Source organism: Paramormyrops kingsleyae, chromosome 10 (genome assembly GCF_048594095.1).
Source record: "Paramormyrops kingsleyae isolate MSU_618 chromosome 10, PKINGS_0.4, whole genome shotgun sequence".
Lineage (NCBI taxonomy): Eukaryota > Metazoa > Chordata > Actinopteri > Osteoglossiformes > Mormyridae > Paramormyrops > Paramormyrops kingsleyae.
Window position 1 is genome coordinate 23,100,839 of NC_132806.1, and position 25,118 is coordinate 23,125,956.

General features: G+C 39.1%; 1 protein-coding gene across 7 annotated transcripts in view; it reads left to right on the forward strand.

Moving 5' to 3' along the window:
* Positions 1-25,118, forward strand: part of LOC111859839 (neuronal PAS domain-containing protein 2-like) — a 56,092-nt gene that overhangs the window by 10,885 nt on the left and 20,089 nt on the right. For 2 of the 7 annotated variants that reach the window (XM_023842866.2, XM_023842872.2), the window contains exons 2-3: positions 24,464-24,668; positions 24,978-25,034. In XM_023842866.2, the coding sequence (XP_023698634.1) occupies positions 24,595-24,668; positions 24,978-25,034 (131 nt within the window). In that variant the 5' untranslated portion in view covers positions 24,464-24,594. Of the gene's footprint in view, positions 1-2,723; positions 2,744-6,002; positions 6,023-9,845; positions 10,369-10,390; positions 10,670-20,114; positions 22,100-24,463; positions 24,669-24,977; positions 25,035-25,118 lie in introns of those variants that run through there. The other 5 variants (XM_072717542.1, XM_072717544.1, XM_023842867.2 and 2 more) reach the window with 5 other exon arrangements.

A 25,118-nucleotide genomic window follows, 5' to 3' on the forward strand; every position in this document is an offset into this window, starting at 1 on the left:
CTGTGATATCGTATAAAGGCAGCATACCACAGTCTCACCTTTTAAAAGCAATAAGAAACTATTATTAAACAATTCTAAAACATTTTATATAGTATAATAATAAATTAGAATGCAACCATACACTTTTACAAATCTTTATTGAGACAGCTTTTGATAAAAAATTATCAAAATTATCAAAAATTTTGATAGTATTACATTTTCTTGCTTAGTATATATTTTTTTAATTAGTAAGTCGGTGATTAAGTTGATACAGCAAATTTCTGTAATAGCTAAGCCATTGTTTCACAAATTCTTGTGTTTATATTTGATTGTAACGCTATTTCAGTTTGTGGAGAATACTTAAAAAGCCCCTTCCTCTAACATCCCCAATGAGATGCGTGTAATTGACCGACTAAAGCGCATCCAACCAAAAACATCCTTAATTTCTCGAGATTTCCTAAGATTTCCCCATTTCCTCTGTTCCTCTCCACTTGATCCTGCTGTTCCCTTCCGTCTTTTACGCTTTTAGAATTGCTGCTCATGACTCATTCCGCTTGAGAGGAAGCAGACTCATTCCTTCCCTGGCATAGTTATATATAGCCACAGAGCCACCTTTCTGATGCACTATCAGCAGGCTTAGATGGATTTTGAGGCAACTGAGCTGTTAAATCAGGCAAGCATAACAAGGCGCTGACCTACTAACACACTGCAGGCTAACTGGCTATGCTTCAACGCGGTCATCTACTTCGTATTTTGGTTTCAGCATCTGATCTGTGACCAAGGGTCACGGTGACTCACTTTTTTGTTCACGATATTTTGTGTAGATATTTCATATAGATATTTTGTTTTGTTTATAAAACATTTTAATCATTAATTATAAACATTTTCCCATTGTATTGCACCAAAGAAGGCTCCATTCTCCTCTTTGACCTTGACCTTGGTTAGAATATGGATGGGTGGCAAGTGAATTGCTGTATTGTACCATTAAATTAGAGCAGGGGTCTCCAACTCCGGTCCTGGAGAGCTACTATCCAGTAGGTTTTCTATCCCACTTGGCTTCTGATGAGCCACACCTGCTCCTGGTATTTACCTGAGAACAGGTGGGACTCATCAGAAGCCGGGTAGGATAGAAAACCTACTGGACGGTAGCTCTTCAGGACCAGAGTTGGAGCTCCCTGAATTAGAGTAATATGCCCAAAATTTCCATTAAACAAAACCAATTGAACAAAAACCACTATGAATCCTAAAGCAGTGGATCTCAACTGGTTTTGCCTCAGCACCCACATTATTCCATTAGTCATTAAGTTAAAAAAGTTTTTTTTTGTTTGTTTGTTTGTTTGACAAAAGAATGGGCCTGGGAGTGGTAAAACAAACAAACAAAGATTTCCAGGACAACATTGTGCATTATTTGTGTGTAGTAGTAATATTGGCCCAACGCAGGAGATCCCAGAATTCAAAAATAAAAAGCAACATGACATCTTATTGTTAGAATGGACATATTCAAAATTGTTTGTATGTATCTCGGATTACCAAACCTGCTCAGAAAACACACTGGCTAACAAATTACATTACTAAGAAAACAATTTACAGTGAATTACATAACCAAAGAATCAACCACCCCACACCCTCCTGACTATTAAATGATCATTGGCGGTTCTGTAATTGTTCGTCTTGTGGTGGACATGCCACATTCTTCGTATAAATGGTTGCTTTTCTTGGTTTTCCCGTTTGTGCTGTTCTTACGCCGTGGGAGGGAGATCGTGTCTCTGATGGGCGCGTTTCCATTCAGCTTCCTACGATATTGTCCCCATGAAAAATTCCTTAGTTAATATGTTACCTGTTGTCCCCTTCCACAGATTTGGCAATAGGAGTCTGTAAATGTGTATCCCACTGTAAAGGCAGTTAACATTTTCGTTCACTGTTCTGACCAAAAAAGTACCCTCTGTGGATTTGTTTGTCTCTGACTCTTTCACTGCTGGGACCGAAAGTGTGTAGCCTTATAAGCAGAGGAAGAGGCCCACATTTTATACGGTTCCACACCAGAAAGTTGCCATAACAACCAAAGGAGACGGGCAGACCCTCAGCAGGGTGGAAAGGTGGGAACGGAAACGGCGGCATGGACGCATAGCAACTGGATGACAGGCTGGGTCGGTGTTGGGGGAAGCTGCAGAGCCCAGCAGTGAACCGACGTGTGTCTGTGTGTGTATTGTGGATGCTCGCGAGAATCTGTAAGCAACGAACGGCATTCACCACGCGGTCTGGTTTAAGGGAGTGTCTCCAAACGTGTTCCTGCATTTGCGTCAAACCAGAGCCTCCACATATCGCCGTCAACTGACATGTTCTGACTTCTGCACTATTGAGTGCAGAAAGGCCATTTATGAATAGAGCACCGTCCTATTATCTAATTGCCTGACCTACATAGCTGAGAGGAGCTAATCTCTGTGTAGGAGGGAAATGAATAATGCAGAAAAAATGTGGGAGTTCTTTATGAATCATACATGATGCCTTGGACTACTCTGACTGAAGAATCATTGAACTGAGGCTTTCCATCTCACCCTGGCAAATACCCCTATTCTACAGGTCTTCATTGTCCCTTTCTTAACAGTATTGATGAAGTACATGATAGAGGTCAGTTTTCATAATCTAAAAAAAAAAAACTATTCTTTTGGGATTTATACTTTTATACTGGTTTTATACTGGTGCCTTCTCCTATTCCCAGGTGGGGGTTGTGGAGGACAAGCCATGCGGAGAGCTACAAGCCTTTGTGAGCTTTGTCTCATGTCTAACTGTACAGTTCACAGTGAGAAATTCACATTCCCCAGCAGGGACAGAGGTGCCTTCCTTCTCGCCAGCACAGAGTAATGTAAATATTATTTATAGTGTCAATACTGGAAAAGGGGATGGAAAAAAAGTCCATTAATAGTGGCACCCAGCTCCTGCAGCCTTTCTCTCTGCAGCGCTCTTCCTTAATTGAGCCGTTGTACAAAATAATTCTTTCAAACATAAAAAGTAATATAACTTAGCGTTCAGTTAAAAACGGGTCACTTTAATTATATACACAGATTTGTTAATTAGTCTCTGCTCGAGGTCCCTTTGGTAATTCTGTATAGATAGTGCATACTGATAGTTCCAATAATTATAATAGCAGCTCTGATCTGTGAGCTTAGGTGTGGCTTTATGTATTATATACAGTTTTATAGTTTTGACTTCCATTTGGGATGTAGTTAGGGGTCCAAGCACTTAGTGCTGGAACCCTATTGTTTATATATATATATATAATTGTAATCAATTAAATATGTATTTATATCTATAATGTATATACCATTGCTATTCAAATCACGTTGCTGAAGGTCCAAGCACTGCACCAGCCTTCCTTTACCTGTGAGCCACGTGTGAAACCTCTGACCAATCAGAATCAGTAATTATTGAACTAACTGCTGGGGAGAACGGAAAACACGAGCTGGATTTGGAATCGAGGGCCAGATTTGAGCCCTGGTATATACACCCAGTGGCCAGTTCATTAGGTATGCCTGCTAGCCAATGCAAGCAAGCTGCTGCTCCGAGTGGCCAATCATTTGGCTGTAACTGAATACATACAGCACGCAGATGGGGTCAAGAGGCTGATGCAGTGCGGAGGATTAGAATGGCTGAGGCGCCCGGTCTAATCGATTTTCAATGTGCTATGTTTGTTGGTTTCACATTGCACCCCCCCCCCCCCTCAACTGTGACCCTAACCTGGGGTCATAGATGGATGCTATGAAATTGTAAGCTAATGTAGTAATAGGGGTATGTCATTTTGTCCCATAAAGTTGAAACAAAATATTATTATTGTTATTATTATTAATACTACTACTACTAAGGTGACTGACTGGGATCTTCTTCTGAGAACAATTACCATAAACACATTAGCTGTAATAATGCATGTAATCATGCAACTTCCTTTTGGAATTATTTCATGCTTTAGCTGTGTGGTACCAGTCAAACAAAGCATGAATTTAACTTAAGAAATAATATTTTTTAGTTTAAAGCAACATGTGTAATAAATATAGTAGTATAACAAAGGGCCAAATTAACCTGCCGTTTTCATTTTCCCAAAATTAGCGATTAGCGAAGCCTTTATGTTTTATTCAGCCTGAGCAAAACCAAGAGCCAGTTAGCAGCACATTTGAAAGGAAAAACCATGAAATGTGAGAAACTGGCCTATTTTTAGTTCTATTCATCAGTCTTTTGGTAGAACCAGCTGGCAGAATTCGCACACGTCGGCTAATGGATGTCGGAATATTGCTTGCATAAGGAGTTCAGTTTATCCCCTGCACAGCAACGTACACAGTGCTGACCCAACCTGACCAGATGTCAGGATGACGGAGTTACTCTTACGCAGGATATCATAATCGCTCAGCCCTCGACTGTACTGTTTCTATGAAATCTGTAATCTCAAGTTACGATTAAAACAAGAAAAGAGTCTTAAATATCAGTCATAAGTACCACAAAACAGAAAATGGGATGGTGGTTAAATAGCGGTAATCTTTTGCGTATTTTTTCTTTAAAAATTACCCAAATAAAAAAATATCCCTCTTGGGGGGGAAAAAGGGACCAGTTGGGTACAAAATCTTGGTTGTGAAGTTCTGGACATGTACAGCTATAGGGATGATAAAGGGGTAATTACTTCATGGTCCTCTACGATGTTTGAAGTTAAACATATTAAAATCAGCTTACAATGCGTGTCGGAATAGTTTGTAGCTGTGGACACTCTTTTGGTGGGCCTTATCTCCTGTTTCCTGACCTAAGGCAAAGTACTTATAATGTGTAGGTATATAAATGCTGTGTAATTAAAATAAGTAAATTTCAAGCCTCTACAAATCCAGAGTCAGAAGCACAGAGCATCCTCTGCTTCCCCCTTTATTTGTTGACTCGGTTGCCGTGACAACACAGCAGAAATCCAGCAAGCATTTTTATTTATTTTTTTATTTATGATGGTTGAGATTTCTATGTCAATAGGTGTCTGTGGTTCTTATTACAGAACTACATCCCTCCCAGCCACGATGCAGGAGATTTTCGGATAATTTACCTCGCTGAATTGCAGAAGTAAATTCACCCACTACCAAGAGTGCGGATCAAAGGCTCTGAATGCTTTTTCTTTCATTTGTAATTGACTTTAAATATTTTAGCATCTAAATCTTTAAGCCATTTCCACAACACACCAATGCTGAGCCACCTATGTATTCAAATGAAATATAAATTATGGTAACATTTTACTTGAGGGGACACAACGTAACAGTGAATGTATTAATTAACCAGAAACTACGTGTTAGTTACTTATTGATCCCATGTTCATTCATCATTAATCAGTTCATGAATTTGATGTAGTTACTATATTTATTCCTGATTTGTGCTTGGTAGTAACTGAGTTACTAAGTTACATACTGTATGCCCCCTAAAATAAAGTGTTACCTAAATGATCAAACACATCTGGGCACAGTGGAAGGCAATGGCCCCCATTGTGGGGAGTCCCTGCTGTCTGCCAAGGTCCGACATACAAAGCGAACCAGTGCATTTCGCCTGATAGGCATTGCGTTCCATTAAGGAATAATGGCAATAATAGAGATGTGTAAAGGTGCAGAATTTTCATTAAATGCTATGAATAATTTAGATTGTCTGACTGGGGCCCCTTTTATACAAGCCCCGCTCAGCAAGCATTGCCGATCTCTATGCACCATTTTCATAAGATCATTATTGGCATTTTATGATCTCTTTAGAAATGCAGAGTCATATGTTTCCCATTCAAAGTGATACGCACAGCCATTTTATTCGTTCACACATTATCGAAAGCAAAGCACTGTTATATGGCAGCGTCAACTGCCCTTGATTACAAGCTATAAACAGCTATTAATGGGTAACTGTAAACCTGAGATACGCAGTCATAAATGGGTACGGCTAAATTATTAGGGACTGCTCAAGTTTTCGAGAAGTTATGGATTTTAGATCGCTGTTAAAAGTGACAGAGTGACATCTCTTCCTGAAAGACAGCGAACCATTGTTTCAGGTAGCGTAACCCACCTGTCATAAAAGGAGGATGTAAAATGCTGGAGGTTAGTGATGGATTTGTGGTGTATAGCCCTCAGAAACATGATTACTTTGAGGTTTTAGGACAAGTCTACCACCGTGTGAAAATGCAATTACATATCTAGTGAGGAGTCCGTAAATTCAAAAAGCTGGTATCTGCAGAATAATGGTTAAGGAAATCCTTCTGCACACACTGTTTAGGCATTCTTCATTTGATTTATGTAAAGAAAAAAAAAAAATATATATATATAAATAAAACAAATACATAGGTAAGGCTGAATATAATGCACATATAAATGGCTTGATAATGCCTGTTCTATGCAGTCAGTTGTGAACCAAATTCATTTTTCCACATCCATTTTCCTGAAGTCAATGTTCTGTCATGAAAACAAACTAGCAGGCCGGAAATTTAAAGATATATTGTTTTAACTGTGTGCCTAAGATGGCTGTAAAAAGGCCTGTAATCAGTTATGAATTAACTGCCAAATACAAACATGATGAGAAATTGTTCTCTGGTAAACAAAGGTATAAGCTTTCATTGTGACTGCCCCGCATAGGTCCAGCCAGGTCCAGCCATGTTTGACTTCTCTGGTGTTTTCTTTCAGACAGTGAAGGTGTTTCAGATTTGTTTTTGCATGGTCATTTGCTTGCAGTATGTAAGAAATTTATAAATATAGCTTTTTGCACAATTTTGACTCAGCTTTGACTTTTGAATTTTGAACAAACCAAACAAACATGTTTTATCTATAAAAGAGCAAGGATTTTTTTGTGTCTGCTTTGAGTTATAGATGTTCAGAGTTTCTGGCCTTGTATGGTTCTCAAAGCTTTTTGAGGAACAGCAGATTTCAGGATTTAAGGATTCATTGAGTGTGGGTTAATATTTGTTCTTTGCTATCAGAGGTGGACATTTCAGGTCCAGAAAGGAAAAATCCAACCACTTGAGTATAAACAGTCACAGTTACAGAGCACTGAACTGGTTGGTTGAAACAAAATCTTGTTGTGGATTTTTACATTCTGGACCTGAAATGTCCACCTCTGATCACTATGGCAACTTGTTTGTGTAAGAAAGTTGCACATTATTTTTGTGACCGAATCTCCTCTTCATAAGGGGATGACAAAATGGTGCTAGAATGTTTTGTTTGCCACAACTGTATTTTCCTGGCATGCATAGTGGGAACGGGTGGGTCATGGTGGGTTTATAAGTATATAATTTAGATTTTATAGATGGTTGGTAAGATGCACTGGACAGTGAATCCTACTCAAACATGATCGCATATAACAGTACAGCTACAATCAATACCACCCACTTTATCCTATTGTCAGATATTAGTTGATTTCTTTTGTATCTTCTTATTGGGTCCAAGTGCTCTTACATTCACTGTTGCATTATGTTTGCCGATGGCCTGCTTTTCTTTTGATATTAACAAATGTTACTAAGAAAATGGATGTTGCAGTAAAACACCACCAAAAAACTTCAGTGACCCCGATCGCTTTCATGTCAGTGGTTTGAAGAATGCTGAAAGAAGAATTTATAATTATATTCAATAAAATATGAAAGAGCTGGACCAGCACAATAGCCCTGTGAATCAATTCCCCATTTCATTTACTATAAAGGGAAATTTAGAGGAGTACTGATTTAAACATTAAAGATTTTTTCATCTTCAAGACTACACGCAATATGTAAGGAAAATCCCTGATCTGAATTTTGCCTTGTATTATAAAACATGACTCGATTATTCATTATGAAGAAAAGAATTAGTGTTTCTTTAAATTCTTACTGGGAGTCACCGATCTTGAAAGTTCTCTTTATTATAAATTAGAATCCAAAGCTTCAAAGATCGATTGCAGAGGTGTGGAGGAAACAGGGTGGGGTGGTGTTAGCACAGGAACGTCAACACTGATAGGACAGAAAAACAGCCATGATGGTTTATGTTTGCCAAAATCTTTGTGCTTCATATCATGTTTGTTCCTCCTGTGTAATAACAAAATATTGAAAGTGAACTTTTATTATGTTGTGTGTGCTTAGTATGCACTGAACCTGCATCTCTCACTAAAATGTGTGTGTGTTTGTGTGTGTGTATGAAACACTACATATGTGCAATAATATATTTATAATATACAGTATATGCAGCTCCTTTGTTCTAAGGAAACTCAATATGCAAAGTAGCTCTCAAACAAAACCAGTTAGCAGGCAAATGTCACATATCTTTACCTGGAAAAACACAATGCTCTTTGTTGGCTCTGTGTGTCCGGTTGAGTCAGAAAATGAAATAAAACTAAGGGTTGCTGAAGCACCTTGCTTTCTACATACCCAAACATCAATAAGTATTGTAAGTATTTCAGTGTCTGTTATTCTTGTGAAAATGTACAGTACTTACTATACATAAATATATCAGGTTTCTCTATTCCATCCAATTAAGTTGTACAATAAAACCCTGAAACTGAGCTGCAACATTTTGTCATGGCTTTTCTAGTCAAGAAAGTTTTTATTTTATTAAGTCACTATAGTTATGTTTAAAAATTTCTTTTCTTTATTTTCATTTTGGTACAGTTCACTGTGCTTTTATGCTGTTTTAGTCATTGAGGAATTATTTAATTCTGCCATTGTAGTAGAATAATACTTATACCTGCATATAAAGACTTTTTAATTTTAAACCTATTATGATGTCAAAAATTGCTAATATATGCAGTTATGCAGAAACCATGGTGAACTACTTTATGACAAGAGCATGAAATATGTAAAATTTAATTTTTTAAAGCTGGATAGACAAATGGATGGGTGTGTGTGTGTGGTGATGGGGGGGGGGGGATCATTGCTTCACTGGATAGCACTTTTGCTTCACACCTCCAGGGTTGGGGGTCTGGATCCTGTTCTCGCCGTTCCCTGTGGGTTTCCCCTGCATATCCCAAATAAGTGCGGTAAGGGGGAGTCTCTAAATTACCCCCGCAGTGTTGACTGTGCGCATGTCTTTGCCCTGTGACGGACTGGCATCCCATTAAGGTTGTACCCTTGCCTTGTGCCCTGTGCCACCTGGGGATAAACCTACAGCCCCCCCATGACCCTCTGCAGGAGAAGTGGGAAGTTACATTGATGGATATGATATACAGAGTAAAAGGTTTCTAAGTCTGATATAATTAGCTTGTGGATGATTACCACTGGCTTGCATGATAACTCTGTACTGGCCTAATAGACAGTCTGTTATCCTGCCCTCCTACCTGAGACCCTAGAGAGACGGGTGAGACATACCAAGGAGGTTACACTACCTGCTGCCAAATGATCCCCTAATGGATAATTGTGGATTCAACCTACGATAGCAAAGCCCATACAGGACAGGACTGACTCATATGGCAGATGGTCCGATCCAGGAAGCCGTGTGGAATATCTCAAGTAGGCCACTGACTCCAGGACAGCTTTGGCTAAGTCATGCTGTACATCCCCATATTAATGGGGGGAGAAAGAGCACACAAAACACCCCCTTAAAGAACACCTGCTGATGACTGCAGAGATGAACTTCTGCCGACATAGTAACTCCTTTTCAAAATACCGTACTCAGATTCATACCATTTATAATTTGCATGAGTAAACAATTTGCAAGTAAGTAGCCTAGCTGTTATGGGTTAGACAATGAATTATCCAAAACTACTGAAACTATGTCCATACAGAAATGTACCTACTGTACAAGTCAACGGATAAACAATTAAGTGCTATAAATAAATTCACAAGTATAATTCTTCAGCGCTTTTCTTTCTATGCATTTCCTGTTTATTTTGCGTCGGTAATTTCCGCGAAACTGATGACGAATTAAAAAGCGCCACTTGTCTTAGAATTAATCTTGGAGAAGATCTTCGATTTAAAGCCTCGATTAAAATCGTCGGCTGGATGTGCTTCCCTGCCTGATCGTATCTTTTCTTTTTTCTTTTTTGCTTAGGGTGTACAGTTGTGAAATTTGTCTTCGCCTGCTAATGATGCATAAACGCCGAGATGCCGGCTGACCTACTTCGCCCAGTTCGCGGCGGCTCAGTCACTCCTGTTTACCAGGAGCTGCTTTGCGGAGGATGGTCGCGTAGTTTGAAGGCTCCTCCGCGGCACTAAGCAGCTCGGACGTACGCGTACTTCATGCAGCACTGGGGCAAAGTACTTCATCATTGTCCGTAGCGTTTCGTTTCCTTCTCAGCCGAGTGCTGATCCTTGACCCGAATGTCGTTGTCTGCGGTGGGAAGTCAGGTTAACACTTGGTTAATGCGGGTAACATTTAGCTATACCGAGGGCTGGAGAAGGAGCGACGATCTGAAGTATGGATGTACATGTCAGCATACTTATTCAAGGTAGGCTGTGTGCCTCATGGCTTTCATTTTTGCTGTACAGTATTTGCTCAAGATCTTAGAAACTACCTGGTTCTCATAAATCGGTTGCTTTTTCTTCATTAAGACGTCAGACTTGGGAAAAGCCGACGTTTGGTCACCGAGGTATTTATAAAGAAAGAGCTGTTCTCGGCAAAAGCAGGAGGCGCATGTCATAGTAAAGATCAGTATTTATAAAGCCCTCAGATGGTATATTCTTAGTTACCATAGTAAACTAGGTAACTACATGGAGTACAGTAATAGAGACCGGTGCGGCTTCAAAGTGGTTGGTAACGTGCAGTTTCTTACAGTTATTTAACACGCTTTTATTTTATTTATTTATTGGCCAGAATAAGTATTGAATGATTTTCTGCTGTTGCTGTATATTTTAAAGGTGTCCAGGAACCCAACAACGCGGTTATTATAAATGTAGTCAAATCCTTACTGCGGTTTCACCCGCCACGTTATTTAAATATTTCCTATAATTCCCGTGTATCATGATTCTGTGAAGTATTGTTCATTTGTTTTTGCAATGTCTTCCGTCTCTTTGCAAAGTACAGCAGGTCATATTGTAGTAATCGAAACCTACTTGTGTATATATAATGTACAGCAGCTATAATAATAGTAGTAATAATAATAATAATAATATATAATAGGCTAAAGTGATGCGGGACTGGAATGTTAATAGTATTTTTGATTTAACGGGAAAAAATGTACGATTTTTAAAATCAGTTTTATCGTGCATGGTTGATGTTGATTTATATGATTCATTGTGAACACGTCATTAAACGTAAATAACGTTTAATGATGATTTTAGGTGGCTAAGGAGAAGAGTAAAGTACAAGTTAAAACCCATGATGTGCAGTTAATTCATACTAATCCTATGGTTTTGATATAGAAGAAAATAATATTCTGTTTTACGGTGTGTTGCGAATACAGCCAACTTTGCAAATTCGTAACAGTTTAGTTAAATTTTACGCGCAAGTTTTAAGAATAAAAATGATTTAAAACAAAGAATTTCACTTGTACAAGAGGAAAAATTAACATTTACATTTATAACAACAGTACGTGTTTAATTATAACAGGTGTGTCTACAGTTATGCTACACTAAATTGTTTCGGTAAGTAATTACAGTAGTGAAGTGTGAGTTTTCCAACAGTTGGAGTTCATCGTATCCTGTTACCTTCATATACCTTCGCCGCAGTACATACTGTATATCACACAAGACAGGGAGCGTAATTCAAGCCATTGTAAAGCACATGCAGTGGCTCGGCCATTAGGCCTATGGGAAGTGTCTAGCTGTAAGACAAAAGTTTGTCACATTATTGTTATTCAGATCAATTTGTGTAATATGCCGGGAATGGCTTAAGAAAACATGTTCATAAAAATACCCAGATAAATATATGCATTGCAGAGGTTTAATTTGTTCCTTCTGAAAACAGAAGACTGGCAGAATTAGTTCCACATGTGACTTAAATTCTGTTTACTGCTAAACATTTTGTTTAAAAAGGAATTTTCCTTTCTGCCAAGATCCCTAAACCCAAGTTACAGTTTATTATCATTTATACTAAGTGTGTATGTCATTGTATAATATACGAAAACTTTGATTTTTGGGGGGCAGTCTTTTGGTTCATTTGCCATATTATAGACATTGGTGGTGGTTTTAAACTGTTCTGTCGTAACAGCACATCATGTGATTGTGACGTCATAGTGGCCCACGCCTACCTGTGTGACCCTAAAGCATCTTTGCTGACAAATGGCATGTACAACCCCATCTCCCAAAAACTCGGGACGCTGTGTAAAATGCCAATAAAAACAGATTGCAATGATTTACGAATCATATGAACCCAGATGTCATTGAAAATAGGACAAAGACAACATATGCAATGCTGAAGCTGAGAAATGTCATTGCTTTATGACAAATATATGCTGAATTTGAACTGGATGCCAGCAACACGTTTCAAAAAAGTTTGGACAGATGCATGTTTACCCCTGTGTTGCATCACCTCTCCTTTTAACAACACTTTGTACACCTGATATGGGATTTGAACTGCTGAACAGTTATGGGTCTCCTTTGTTTTTTTATTTTCATGATGCATGAAATATTTTCAGTGTGTGACAGGTCTGCTCTGCAGGTATGCCAGTCTAGCACCTGAACCCTCCTGCCACACAGCTGTGCTGTTGTAATATACACAGAATGCAGCTTGGCATCGTCTTGCTCAAATATACGAGGCCTTCTCTGAAAAAGACGTTATTTGGATGGCAGCATGTGTTGCTCCAAATGCTGTGTATATCGTTCAGCATTAATGGTGCCTTCCCAGATGTGCAAGCTACCCAAGCCATGGGCACTAATGCACCCCCACACCATCGCGGATGCTGGCTTTCGACCTGTCTGCTGATAACAGGCTGGATGGTCCCTCTCTTCTTTAGCCTGGAGGACGCAGCATCCATGATTTCCAGAAAGAATTTGGAATTTTCATTGGTCAGATCATAGGACCATTTCCATTTCTGCTTCAGTCCAACCTAAATAAGCTTTGGGCTCAGAGAAGTTGGCGGCATTTCTGGATCATGTTTAGATCTGGTTTCTTCTTTGCATGGTTGAGTTTTGTCCTGTATTTATCGATGCTGCGATGAACTGTGTTCACAGACAGTGGTTTTTCGGAAGTGTTCCTGAGCCCATGCAGTGATTTACACTATAGAATCATGTCTGTTTTTAATGCAGTGATGCCTGTGGACCACAAGATCACAGCTATCCAGTATTGGTTTTCGGCCTTGTTCCTTGCGTACAGAGATTTCTCTGGATTCTCTGGGTCTTTTCTGAGTCTGATATAAAGCACTGTACATGATGAAATTCCCTAATTCTTTGCAACATTATGTTAGGGAACATTATTCTTAAATTGTTGCACTATTTGCCCACACAGTGTTTCACAGAGTGGTGAACCTCTCCCCATCTTCACTGCACAGAGACTCTGCCTCTCTGGGGGGCTCTTTTTATACCCAATCATCTTACTGACCTGTTGCCAATTAACCTAATTAGTTGTGAGATATTGAACCAGGTGTTTTGTTTTAACATCACACAACTTTTCCAGTCATTTGTTGCCTTGTCCCAACTTTTTTGAAATGGGAAAAAAAATCTAATTCAAATTGATCAAGTATATGTGATAAAACAATGAAATTTCTCAGTTTCAAGATCTGATATACTGTCTTTGTTCTATTTTCAATCAAATATGGGTTTATATGATTTACAAATCATTGCATTCTGTTTTTATTTATATTTTTACAGTATCCCAACTTTTTTGGAAACAGGCTTGTAACACAAAAGGAAGGCATCAAAATATCTTGGAATACTACTGCACTATTAATGACAATTGTAATACTATATATGATAGTTCATATGAGATTTTGGCATTGTGCGTGTGCATGTGTGTGTGTTTATTTATGTGTATGTATTTTTTAAGTTATATGAAAACTTAACTTAAATTATTGGCCTAAGAATTATAAAGCATAATCTTTTGTTTGTAATTTGTTATTTGGAGAGGATGCATAGGCTTTTACTGAGGCTTTGCATAGAATTTAAAGTGTATTTTGTAAGTGAGCTGTTGTATGCATTTAATTTTTTTAAGAAAGGTATTTTCAGTTTGTGATGTATTTTACTGTTTCTGTATCCTTCAGCTGCTAATGTGCAATGAATGTGCAAGTAAATGTGCAAATTCACAGATGATTCATGTTTCAGAAATAACTAGTATGTTTTCTGGTAACTAAATATTTACAATGTTAGATAATTAAGTCAAGATGTATAATATCTACATAACAACAGGTGATAATGTATACTAATTTACATTCATAAATATATCCCACAGAGAAACCATTTTAATTAGTCAGTTCAGTGGTCAAATATTAGGTTAACATGAGAATCCATGCTAGCAAAGTAAATTAAGTAAATATTGCTTTGCTTTGATAGCAGGCACTTTGAAACTAGGAAACTGTAGCTTAGAAAAATAGTTGTGGAGCGAGTATATTTTGATAAACACTGTTAATGCATAAGATGGAATGACCTGCAGTTACTCTTAAACAATGTTAAATATGCATGTTTACTATCAATTATACAGCTCAAATAGAACACATTAACTGCAGATCCAGAGATGACTTTTGGCCAGTTAATCTTTTGATTGATAATCTTAAAAATAGTACTACTTTTGTGGTAATTTTGTATGTGTGATTTTTGTTTTTTTGCCTATATAATTGACATCTGATTCAGTTTGAGTTAATCTCTGCAGCCATTTCGAACAGCTGGAATATTTTGCTCAGGAGTGCCACAGCACAAACCCAGCTGTGCTTTGGACTCACAACACAGAACCCCAGAGTCCTTATGATCCCGCTTAAATGGTTTCAAGAATCTGGAAGATTATAGTCTTATTTCTGTCAGTCATATTCTCAAATTAGTCTTTGTAGCTGGATTTCGTATAGAGGATTGCGCTTGTCATTGGTAGATGCGATGATACAAAGAAGGGTGAACGTTTAGAAAAGCACATGGTTTATGTACAGAACTTAACTCGGAACGGCTGTATCCATCTCTGCCATTGCTAAAATATTTGTTGTGTCTCTTCTATTTTTTAGCAGTTACCAAATGTAAATAAATATCTCTATTCAAACTAAATGAGGGAGGATGCAGTTGTGGAAGCACAGTGTTTGTTTCTGAAACAACTGCAATCCTAAACACAGGCTGTAGATCGTAGAGCCAACCAGGAGAACCGAATCCCAAACTGTAATCCCAAAATCTGTAGTCCAATCAACTGTCACAATGTCACTGTGGCAATAAGTGCAAAACAGGAGAAAAATAACCAAATTCTAAAGGCAAGACAAAGAGCTAGGAGAATGACAGATCTAGTATAAGTCATAAAAATAACAGCTCAGTATTGTGAAACACACAAGACCTCATGAAGAGATCAATGTAAAAACTAGGTCATAATGTATACTGCTAGTAAAACAAGTCTATTAGTCATAGGTGTGCAGGTAATCCAGAGATGGAGCCAGCACTTGCCCCTCCCAATGGGTGGCCCAGAAACCCTAGACCACCTACACAGCAGGTGACTACAGGAGTGAGGAGCAGGGCAGTCTGAATTGGAGAGGTGTTGGTCTTCAATCACGGAATTGTCCGGGATGTAGTGGGCTGGTACCCAAAACTGCTCTTAAAGACAATAATTTTCCTGGCTTGCTAGAGCCTACCAAAGCACTGACAGAGTATGCAGCAGGTTCACCACTGACATCTAGAGGAAGGGGATGGTTTGGCTTGGATGGAAGGCTGGTTCATAGGGTTATACTACACCAGTCTGAACTGGAAGATGAGGAGTAGGAGAAATCCAGTATCAGGTGGATAACTGTAAATTTTAGGTGCCAGGGCTAATGATTTTAAAAGATTTGATATACCTGTGGCTGAGGGAAGAGTCAACCTGATGTCCTGAGTGAACATGTTTTGTAGTTTACGGTCCAACAGGGGGGGGGGGGGGGGGGGGGTAGGGTGTTAGTGGTGAACAGCAAATTGTTTCTTTGTCTGTACAGCCTTCTGTAGCTGAACACGGGCCTTCTCCCACACTTGGCTACACCGTATAAATCACTCATCAATGGCTGGGACGTTGTTGACTCCCATGGGAATGGTGGGGGCTGGTAGCCTAGGACACACTGAAAAAAGGGATAATTGTACTGAAGTATGTACTGGTGAATTGAGAGCCCAAGAGAAATACCGGCCCCAGTCTGTTTCGAGGAAGAATACTGTCTTAGATAGCATCCAGTCTCCTGAATCAGCTGATAAGTCTGGCCATGAGTTTAGGGATGATAGCCCCAAGATTGACCGTTAACTCCCAGGATAACAGAATGCTCTCCAATCACAAGACATAAATTATGCTTCTCAGACTGAAAAAAATTCTTCTTATATCCCAAAGAAACCTAAAAACATATAAACTAGTGTTAAATTGTATTATTTTTTTTATCAGGGAAGAACTGCTATATGTGACTGTTGTTCCTGAGAGATGGGTAGGGGTGAACTTGCTGGAAATAAATTTGGAGCCCTGGATTAGGCACATGCAGGAAAGGACAGAGGGTGCTTTCATACTGCCGGAACTTTTTTTTCTGGAACCAGAACCTTTTTCCGGAACTGGAGACTTATGTCACGTTCACACCGCAGGAACTCGGCCCGATTGTAGTTCCTTGGAGGCAGTTCCAGAACCCTTTTTAGTACCTACTCCAGACTAGGTACTTTTCGTTCAAACACGAACTACTGGAGAGGTGCTTGCAGTGATAGCTTGCTGACTGGTTGACCACAAACACTGCCGTTAACTTGGAAGCTAGGTGGAAGTACAGAAAAAGAGATGTAGCGGGTCAAAAATTTAGCAGATGTAATCATTTTTGTACCCTAGTTACATTTAATGTATTAATTAATACATTTTTTCTTGCATCTCAATATTATTGCATCAGAAAATCTGATCACTAACCGACATATTGCTTGCCAGCGCTTATTAGTGGGATAACGTTACATCATTTGTTATTCTGTGGAAAATGAAAAATTGATCTGCTGGCCAGAATTAATAAGGATCATGAGCATGTCACGATTCACATAAGTAAAACATAAATAAGGCTGTGTCCCGTTTTGATTGTGATCGATCCCCGCAATATCAAATAAAACGTCTTATCCTCCATTGTTTTGGTGTGGCAGTGTAGTTTCATGTGAAACTATATGTGATGCTTAGCCTGCAAACTTTTTGTGTCTTCCATGATTATTTAGCATGAAGGTACCAGTTCCTGAAAGTGACACATGAAATTGTTTGTGCCAGTTGGATGTGTGTCCTAGTTGTCGGAGTTGGGGACGGAAAGTGGAAATAAATCTTATTGAGAGGAGGTTAGTATGGAGGTCTTCTTGGAGACCACATATGATCTCTCGTGAAATGGGAGGTACTGTAAACACAGGCAAGTCTCCGGAGGTCTGTGGAAAGATAGGGCTACGAAATGGTTTCAAACTGCAGGGAGAGGGCATTCATCTTGGAATTAAAATGAGCAAAGAATAAAGCCCACCTGAGCTCACCTGAGGTTCAGTCTTCATGGAAGGTCACCAGGTTCTGATGGTCCATCATTCCTTAAGGGACGACTTTATAGCTAGCAGTCTGTAGACTTGTCAATTAAATACTATTGCAATGCAAGCTTTCATAGGTAAGTTTCAGTCTTCTTTTGTGGCCTAATGGTTAGGGAAGTGTGTTTGTCATTGAAAGGTTGCTGGTTTGAATCCCTAACCAGCAAAGTACCACTCAGGTAGACTGAGCAAGGTACCGCCCCCATGCCCTGCTCCCCAGGAGCTAAAATAGCTGCCCCATGCTATGTCACATATGGGTTAAATGCAGAGAACACGTTTTGTTGCTGTGGTGTATCGGCAATGACAATTAATCACTTTCACTTCATAATATGAAGAAATTTCTTTGACTTGACGATTGGTGAAAAAGCATGTCATTCTGTTGCCAGTCGAGCGCTTGTAAGGATTACAGTTTGTAACATCTGTGAGTAATGAGATTTTGATTAATATACATCCCATGTGCAGGTTTCAGTGGATGATAGCTGTGTTGGTTGTAGGTTTTTGGATTTCTGTTTATCTTCTTGATGGGTAGTCCGCTGAATGCAGAGAAGATCACACTCCCTTTTCTAATGTAGCTCACAGAATCCTTCATCTTCAACTGGTTCCTTGCATTTTTGCATAATAATTAGTCCCTTTCACTGATTGCCTGCAACTCAAGAATTTCAATATGCCATCTACTCAACTGGAACTGTACAGTGATCTCGACATTGAAATGAAAAAATTTTGCTTTTCTAAAGGTTTCCTTCTGACATTGTTTACACATAGCAAGTGTGAAGTCATCCAACTGGAAACATGTTCAGTGTAGTGATGTCATTCGAGTAAGAAAACTAAAAAGAAAAAAAGAACAAAAAGATTTTTGAGGTTCAACATGTCCATTTTTTTTTTATAACTCGTAATTGATATGTTAGAATGAGTTGAACTGGGAAATTTCCAAACCTGTCAGCTGTGCATGGGTAAAATCTGCAGAACATGTAGTCCTAGGAAACAAAAAGTCCAACTCACAGTAACCTCTCTTCTTTAGCTGGATTCAATAATAGTTTATTCAAATTGAGTACATGGTTTTCTTCAGTATATTTTGGGAAGAATGGGGTGCAGGGAAGGGTATATCCTGGCGGCCAAAAGCACATTAGCACAGGACATGAATTTGTAACTCTAGAGTTATCAGGGCAGGTCAGGTTGTAGAAGATATCTAAATATAAAAGATGCTAATGTAATGATAATAGAATCAGCTAAAATACTATACTCTATGTCAGAGGTGGCAAACCTAATCCATGGAGAGCCAGTAAGGGTGCGGGTTTTTGGGATGACCTCTCAATCAGCCAATAACAGTGGGTCGCCAGCATTGGAGCTGAAAACCACTGCTTCATTATTGGCTGATGGAGAGACCATCCCAACAACCCGCACCCTCACTGGCTCTCCATGGATCTGGTTCGCCACCCCTGCTCTATGTTTAAATAGTAAACCGGACAAGTCCTTTGGGTTGTGGGCAAAAACCAAAAATTATCATAAAAGATATTCCGAAGATGAGAAGAACATGCAAACTGCATTCGAACTCCAACAGGTCATGGGGTTTTCTACTTGAGAGCACTACATTGTTGAAGAAAGATGGAGTGATGAAGAAAGAAGGTGGGTTTTGGAACTGTATCGCAGTACCTGGCCTGCTGGATATGAGGTAGTTGGCTCCCCACCTTCTGAAAAATCTGGCATGTGTCAGTTCTCTTTAGTGGCAGGAAAACATCAGGTCATACAGGAAGTTTCTCATTGGCTGTTCGCTTTTATTTATTGTTGTTCAGAGGGATGAGGAACAAAACAGTAAATGAGAGCAATAAGGAAACAATAATAGGAACAGAAAACAGAATGCTTACTCTTTATCTTCCTGTTATGGAAACCGTTACTTTGTGGTGACTTTGCATCTGCAAGATGGGAGACCCGTACACATAAAGACAAACAAGGAACAGGAGAGGCAGCTGCAAATAGTTCCTGGGTAGGAAAGCGAACATAAAATATTACACTATTCCCCCTGGCCAGAATGAGACACACCTTGTCCCAGTAAATGAACAGGTGGCATTTAAAATATACCTTTGTTCCCTGTGTGTCCTGAGATAGGTTCAAAGATCCCTATGATAGGGATGCACCGATCCACATTTTTTCACTTCCGATCCGATTCCGATACCTGAATTTGGATATCTGCCGATACCGATACTATTCCGATACCAGAGCTCTATTTGCTTTAATATCACTATGATTATTATCATTATTGTTGATTTTATGAGGCTGTAATAAACTTCTCTACAAGCAAGTCTAGTGTATGCATGTCCCAGAAAGCAACTTGAGGTAAGTATGAGGTCAGAAAACAGCAGAAATCCCATCCTGAAAACAAATATGCAACTTTAACCCTTAAGGACCCACAGTGACACTGGTGTCACCGCCCCTTTACAACTTACAACCCCCGTAATTTTCATGAAAGTAGAAATAGGTCTGGGTTCTTAAGGGTTAAATACGCCCACCTTACTTCCATAAAGATATTAACCCTTAAGAACCCAGACCTATTTCTACTTTCATGAAAATTACGGGGGTTGTAAGTTGTAAAGGGGCGGTGACACCAGTGTCACTGTGGGTCCTTAAGGGTTAAGGGTTTAAATGGATATTTATTTTAATTTCAAGACAGGATTACTAGATACTAGTGCAATTATTAATTATATTTGTAGTGTAGAATGGCCAACAGCATAGTGGTTGATGAAGTTCCAACCATTGACTGCCTGGTCTTTACAGTAAGTGTTTAATGTATCTTTTGGGGTGTGGGGCAGTTTTACTTTGTTGTCCCTCAGTCAAATTTATTTAAATTTAATTCAGCCAAATTTTTTGCTCTTTGAAAATAATAAATTGTCAGTTAAGTTCTCTCTTAATGTAGACTTATATGTATCAAAAACAAGGTGTGTTAGTGTGAGTTCCATAATGTTTTGTTTGTATAGAAGGTGTATGTGTGTTTGTGTGTGTGTGTGTGTGGGGGGGGGGGGGATCAGCATGAGATCAGCAAACGTATATTCTTTGTGGACGTTGTAGCACAAGCTGTCAATATATTTGGAAGTTGTTCATTTGCTGGGATGTGGCGGCTTGGAGGCTCAATCCAGCTTCCCTTAGTGTGGGCCTGAAGTTTGCACATCCTAAACCTGTCCTGGGTCTTTCGTTTTCCTCTTCCAGTTTGAATACATGCAGCTGCTGATTTTTGTAGCGTATGAGTATGTCATGTATGCGCCCTGTGTCATGGCATCCCGTCTAGGGCGTTTAACCCTTTTCTTGTACTCTGTTACCTTGGTGAGGCTACAGGCACTGTAGACCCTGTCCAAGATGACTGGCTGGAAGATGGAGGGGTGCACTTTAACAATGCAAATGATAAATGGTTTGTTTTTGTTGCACAGATCAACGAGCTTGTTACCATTCAACAAAGTGGAAAAACAAAGATGGTAGTCTTGTATAATAGACTCCATTTATTTGCTTGTTTGTTTTTTGCAAGTCAATCTGATTCATTATAAAGGAAAAATATGAGTTTACTCTTGTCCTGCTTTTGCCAAATTGGTACTTCCTGTGATTTGTGAACCACACCAAGAATTTCCTTAATTAGTGCTCAGATCCCAAATTTGTATTAATGGCAGATTCATACGGCTTGTTCCTTTATTTTGCTCCACTCATTATGGAAGCCATATTAACTTTTGAGATTCATGGCCTGTGTGGGTTTTGAATATTTTAACCAAATATGTTTCAAGTGCTTTCAGGTGCTCATTTTCACCCTATATGTTTGCAGCTGTACCATTAACCTCATTGCGTTTCTAATCATTTTCTGCTAAATTTTGCAGTGCGTCTGAATGCCGTTGATGGTTTTAAAGGGGAAAACGGAGAAGCGTTAGAAAAGAATGAGAAAAACAGGAGAAGAAATGCAGATAAGCTAGAAGGGCCAAAAAAAAAAAAAGACATTTCAACACTCACCAGTTTCTCCGGGCAATGGGAACACTGACACAAGTCAGAACATGTGCAACACGTTTACTTGAAGGCTTGATGGTCCCCCTGTGGACCAAAGTGGTGCCATACCAGGCGGGTAAAGCAGTACCAGAGCACCACGGTCCAAAGGAATGTACGTTACAATACACGGCCAAGTGCTATCTACAAAGCTGGTATGGTAATCGAATGAATGCTCAACGAGCTCTAATTTTCTCAATGTCTGCATTTGTTTTCAATGTAGAGAGAAAAAATATGATAAAGGCCTTTATACAACAATGCAGTATTGGAGCAGATATAAAACTCTGCTAATTCATACCATGTTGGCCTTTCTTGAATTGCCACCTGATCCTATGACCACAGTAAAGAATTTGTTTTCTAAAAGGTAGATATTGAACAATGAACTATTTGTTCAGAGCTCACAGCAAATAAACAGGATCTCACGCAGTTTTTTTTTTTCCTCTGTTGTTTCCTATGTTGCAGCGTTTTTTTAATCACCAGGGAGACCGTCATGAACGGAACCTTGAAATCCCATAGTTCTTTGCAACCAGCTTGCCCTTTTCGCTAATGTCCGTGAAGTATTCAGACATGGTCATATTTTTAGGGGTAAGTCTTCGTGACCAGGAAATTCCTTATTTGTGTCTAGGCATTTTTCAGTCAGTGTGTTTCGTGTTTCTGGTGCAGAGTGTGACACGGGAATGCCAAGATTCATTGCAGAGCTTAAACGTGGAATGTAAATGTTCAATTAGTTTAGTGAGAAATGAAAAGGTGAAGCTGTTTCACTCATTAGAAGCTAAACAGAATGCTGCTTCCCTCTTTGTGCTCTACAAGTTCCTACCTACATTCTGAAGTAATGTGACACATACTTCAGGTTCTGTGCTTTGATTGGTAGACCTGATGGACTCAATGTTCATAACTATTAATCTGTTATAAGAAATCTACAGCTCATACTCTCAGTATCCGGAGATGCACAGTATATAGATAAAAAAACTGTAGTGTTTTCCAAAAAAAAAAGTCACCTTCAGGTACCAGCTGCAGTGTTTCTATTCTGAGTATTAACCGAAGCCAGTGAGGAGTAAAATTTGAGCTTTGCAGAGTTTTTGCGATCACACTCACCTCCACCTACTCTATGTAATCTTACCAGTAAATCATTGTGCTGAGCTGTTTAAATCAGTATTCCTATTTCGGTATTCCTGTGACAGGATTTACATTAAACAAGGAAGATCTGCAAGTACTAATCCATAGTGCCTAAGTGGGTGAGGAGAGGTTCGAATCAGCATTTCTGAATCCTGGCTCTGTTGGACCACTCTGTAGGCTAGTTTTTTTTCTTCCTTTCTTTTTTTATATCTGACCTCTGAATATTACTTCACCTGGCTTGAAAAATCTGCAGTGTTAAACCAATACATTTGTCATGGTCTCCGTTAAATTTTGGTTTATTTGATAAGATCTAAATTTATCCCAGTTTTGCACGCTGTTCAAATGTTAGTTAATTCGAGGATATGGTATTATATGTATTATGGAAACTTTTCTGTGCGGGAGATTATTACTTGGTATATAAGGCATTCTTTATGTATATTAATAAGGCCAAAAATACTATGTGAAATGAATCCTAAACCAAGTGGCTACCCACACATGCACAACTGTGGGAAGATGCATCGTCTATTTTAAACCTTCCCTTCCTGCCGTGTAAAGTGCACAACATGCAAATTACCAGAAGGCAAGAATCATTCGGCTGTTTTCGCAACTCTGCGGACGTTCAGAGTTGTGCACTAGTTTAACCGTGCTACGGACACTCAAAGATGGAGAGCAGACACAGGCTTTCCTGCTTTTTGAACCTGCCAAACAAAATCAAGATTTTATTTTTTTGCTGATCTTGTTCGTTGTGACTAAATGTAAAACAAGGTCAATTAACTAGTTTTTCTGCCTTCGGGATCATTCTGGGTCAGGTGCTTTCTCACGTAACACTCCTTCATAATGTAACATCTCATTATACGCTCTGTCTAGGAACCAACAAGATTATTCCGGCTGACATGAATTACTGTTAACGCAACAGTAGGTTAACTAAAAGATCTGTTCATTCTATTTTCTAGATTGAGATTGTAACTAGATATCTTTCAAAATTCTATTAAAAGCTAGAGTGTACATTGCTGTTATGGATAGTAAATATTACAGAACACCATGTGGCTTGGCAAGAGGGATCTAAAAATGCATGAAGTGTACAGAAGTGTTCCGTATGTATTCTGGGATGCGTGGGGTGACACTCTATCTTACTTTTATGTCTTTGCTCCATCTTCCTAGTTAGTTTCTATGTTTTTTTTTATTTTTTCATGCATCTGGATTTGATAAGCCAGTTTGAGTTTAGTACACATAAGGATGAGATGACCTGGCAACCTCTCGGTGATGGTTCTGGTGCATTAACCATTACACTTCCTGTCACCTCATCGCAGTTACTGCCTTTACAGTGAAGTGTGCGCTACTTGTGGTGTTGGGATCACTGTTACAAGGTGCAGTCACAAAAATGGAAGAAAAAGGCAATTATGTTTGAGTAGACGGTGAATGTTGGGACAGAACGGTATTATGTTTATGGAGGGAGTTGTGTATATTTGATAAGTGATGATTTTTAGGATGACCTAAATATTTGCGAAAAAGAGTAGCTCTTTTTCAAAAGGTGCTTTTTCAACTATCTCTTTGAAAGCATAATTATCAGACGAGCTAATAGCTCGTGCTAATCACCGTCTGTGTTGTGGTTAATAGGTTTTGGCAGTGCTAGATCCTTCTTTTATTTTCCTTTCTTTTTCAGAAATACACAGTAGAAAATTTACCTTAGCACATGTATGCAGATTCTCACAGGAAGTGCAGCGTAACCCGTTCTCTGATTCAGCACAAAAACAGCAAAGGTTCTGTTTCCTGCTCTGGCACTTTACACCAGGACTTTCTGGTTATCCCCAGCCTCTGTGCCTTCCTCCACAGGTCATAGTCCTCAGTTGTGCGGCTGACTGCGACTGACGTGGTAGACGGAGGCTAAAGAATCGGGCCATTCTGTGGGCAGTCCCAGCACAGGCAGTCTGAATGAGACAAGCTGGACTTCGGGGGGGCCCCGGATGGGACAGGGAGTGAGGATGGACAAGCTGGCAGAGTTCGAGAGCTGCTGTCCATCGAGACGTCGAGAATGGGAGTGAGTTTCTCGCGACCGATCATCACTCACTGTGACAGACATGTAATCAGCAGGGTCACCTGCTGTATGTTTTATATAAACTTTTTAATATTCTATTATTTTTATATAATTAGTTGAAATTAAACATTATTTATCATTTTAGGTTTTGGATGTGCTTTTGTTATTAAGTATTTAAAAGATTTAAATTATTGGTAATATCTTCACCGGTTTACCTACAGTTGTTGAAATCAACTATGTAAGATGTAATGTTTTGGCAGCTGAGATGTGTCGTCACATAATGTTTTAATGTAATGCAATTGCTTCTTGCAGTACCAGCAGTTGCATGGATGATTTGCTGGAAGAAGACGAGAAAGACAGAGCGAAAAGGTACGTATATTAGTAGTATAATATTTAATAACACATGAAATATTTCTTCAGGTCTGATCCCTAAGTGTTCTGTGAGCTTAGAAA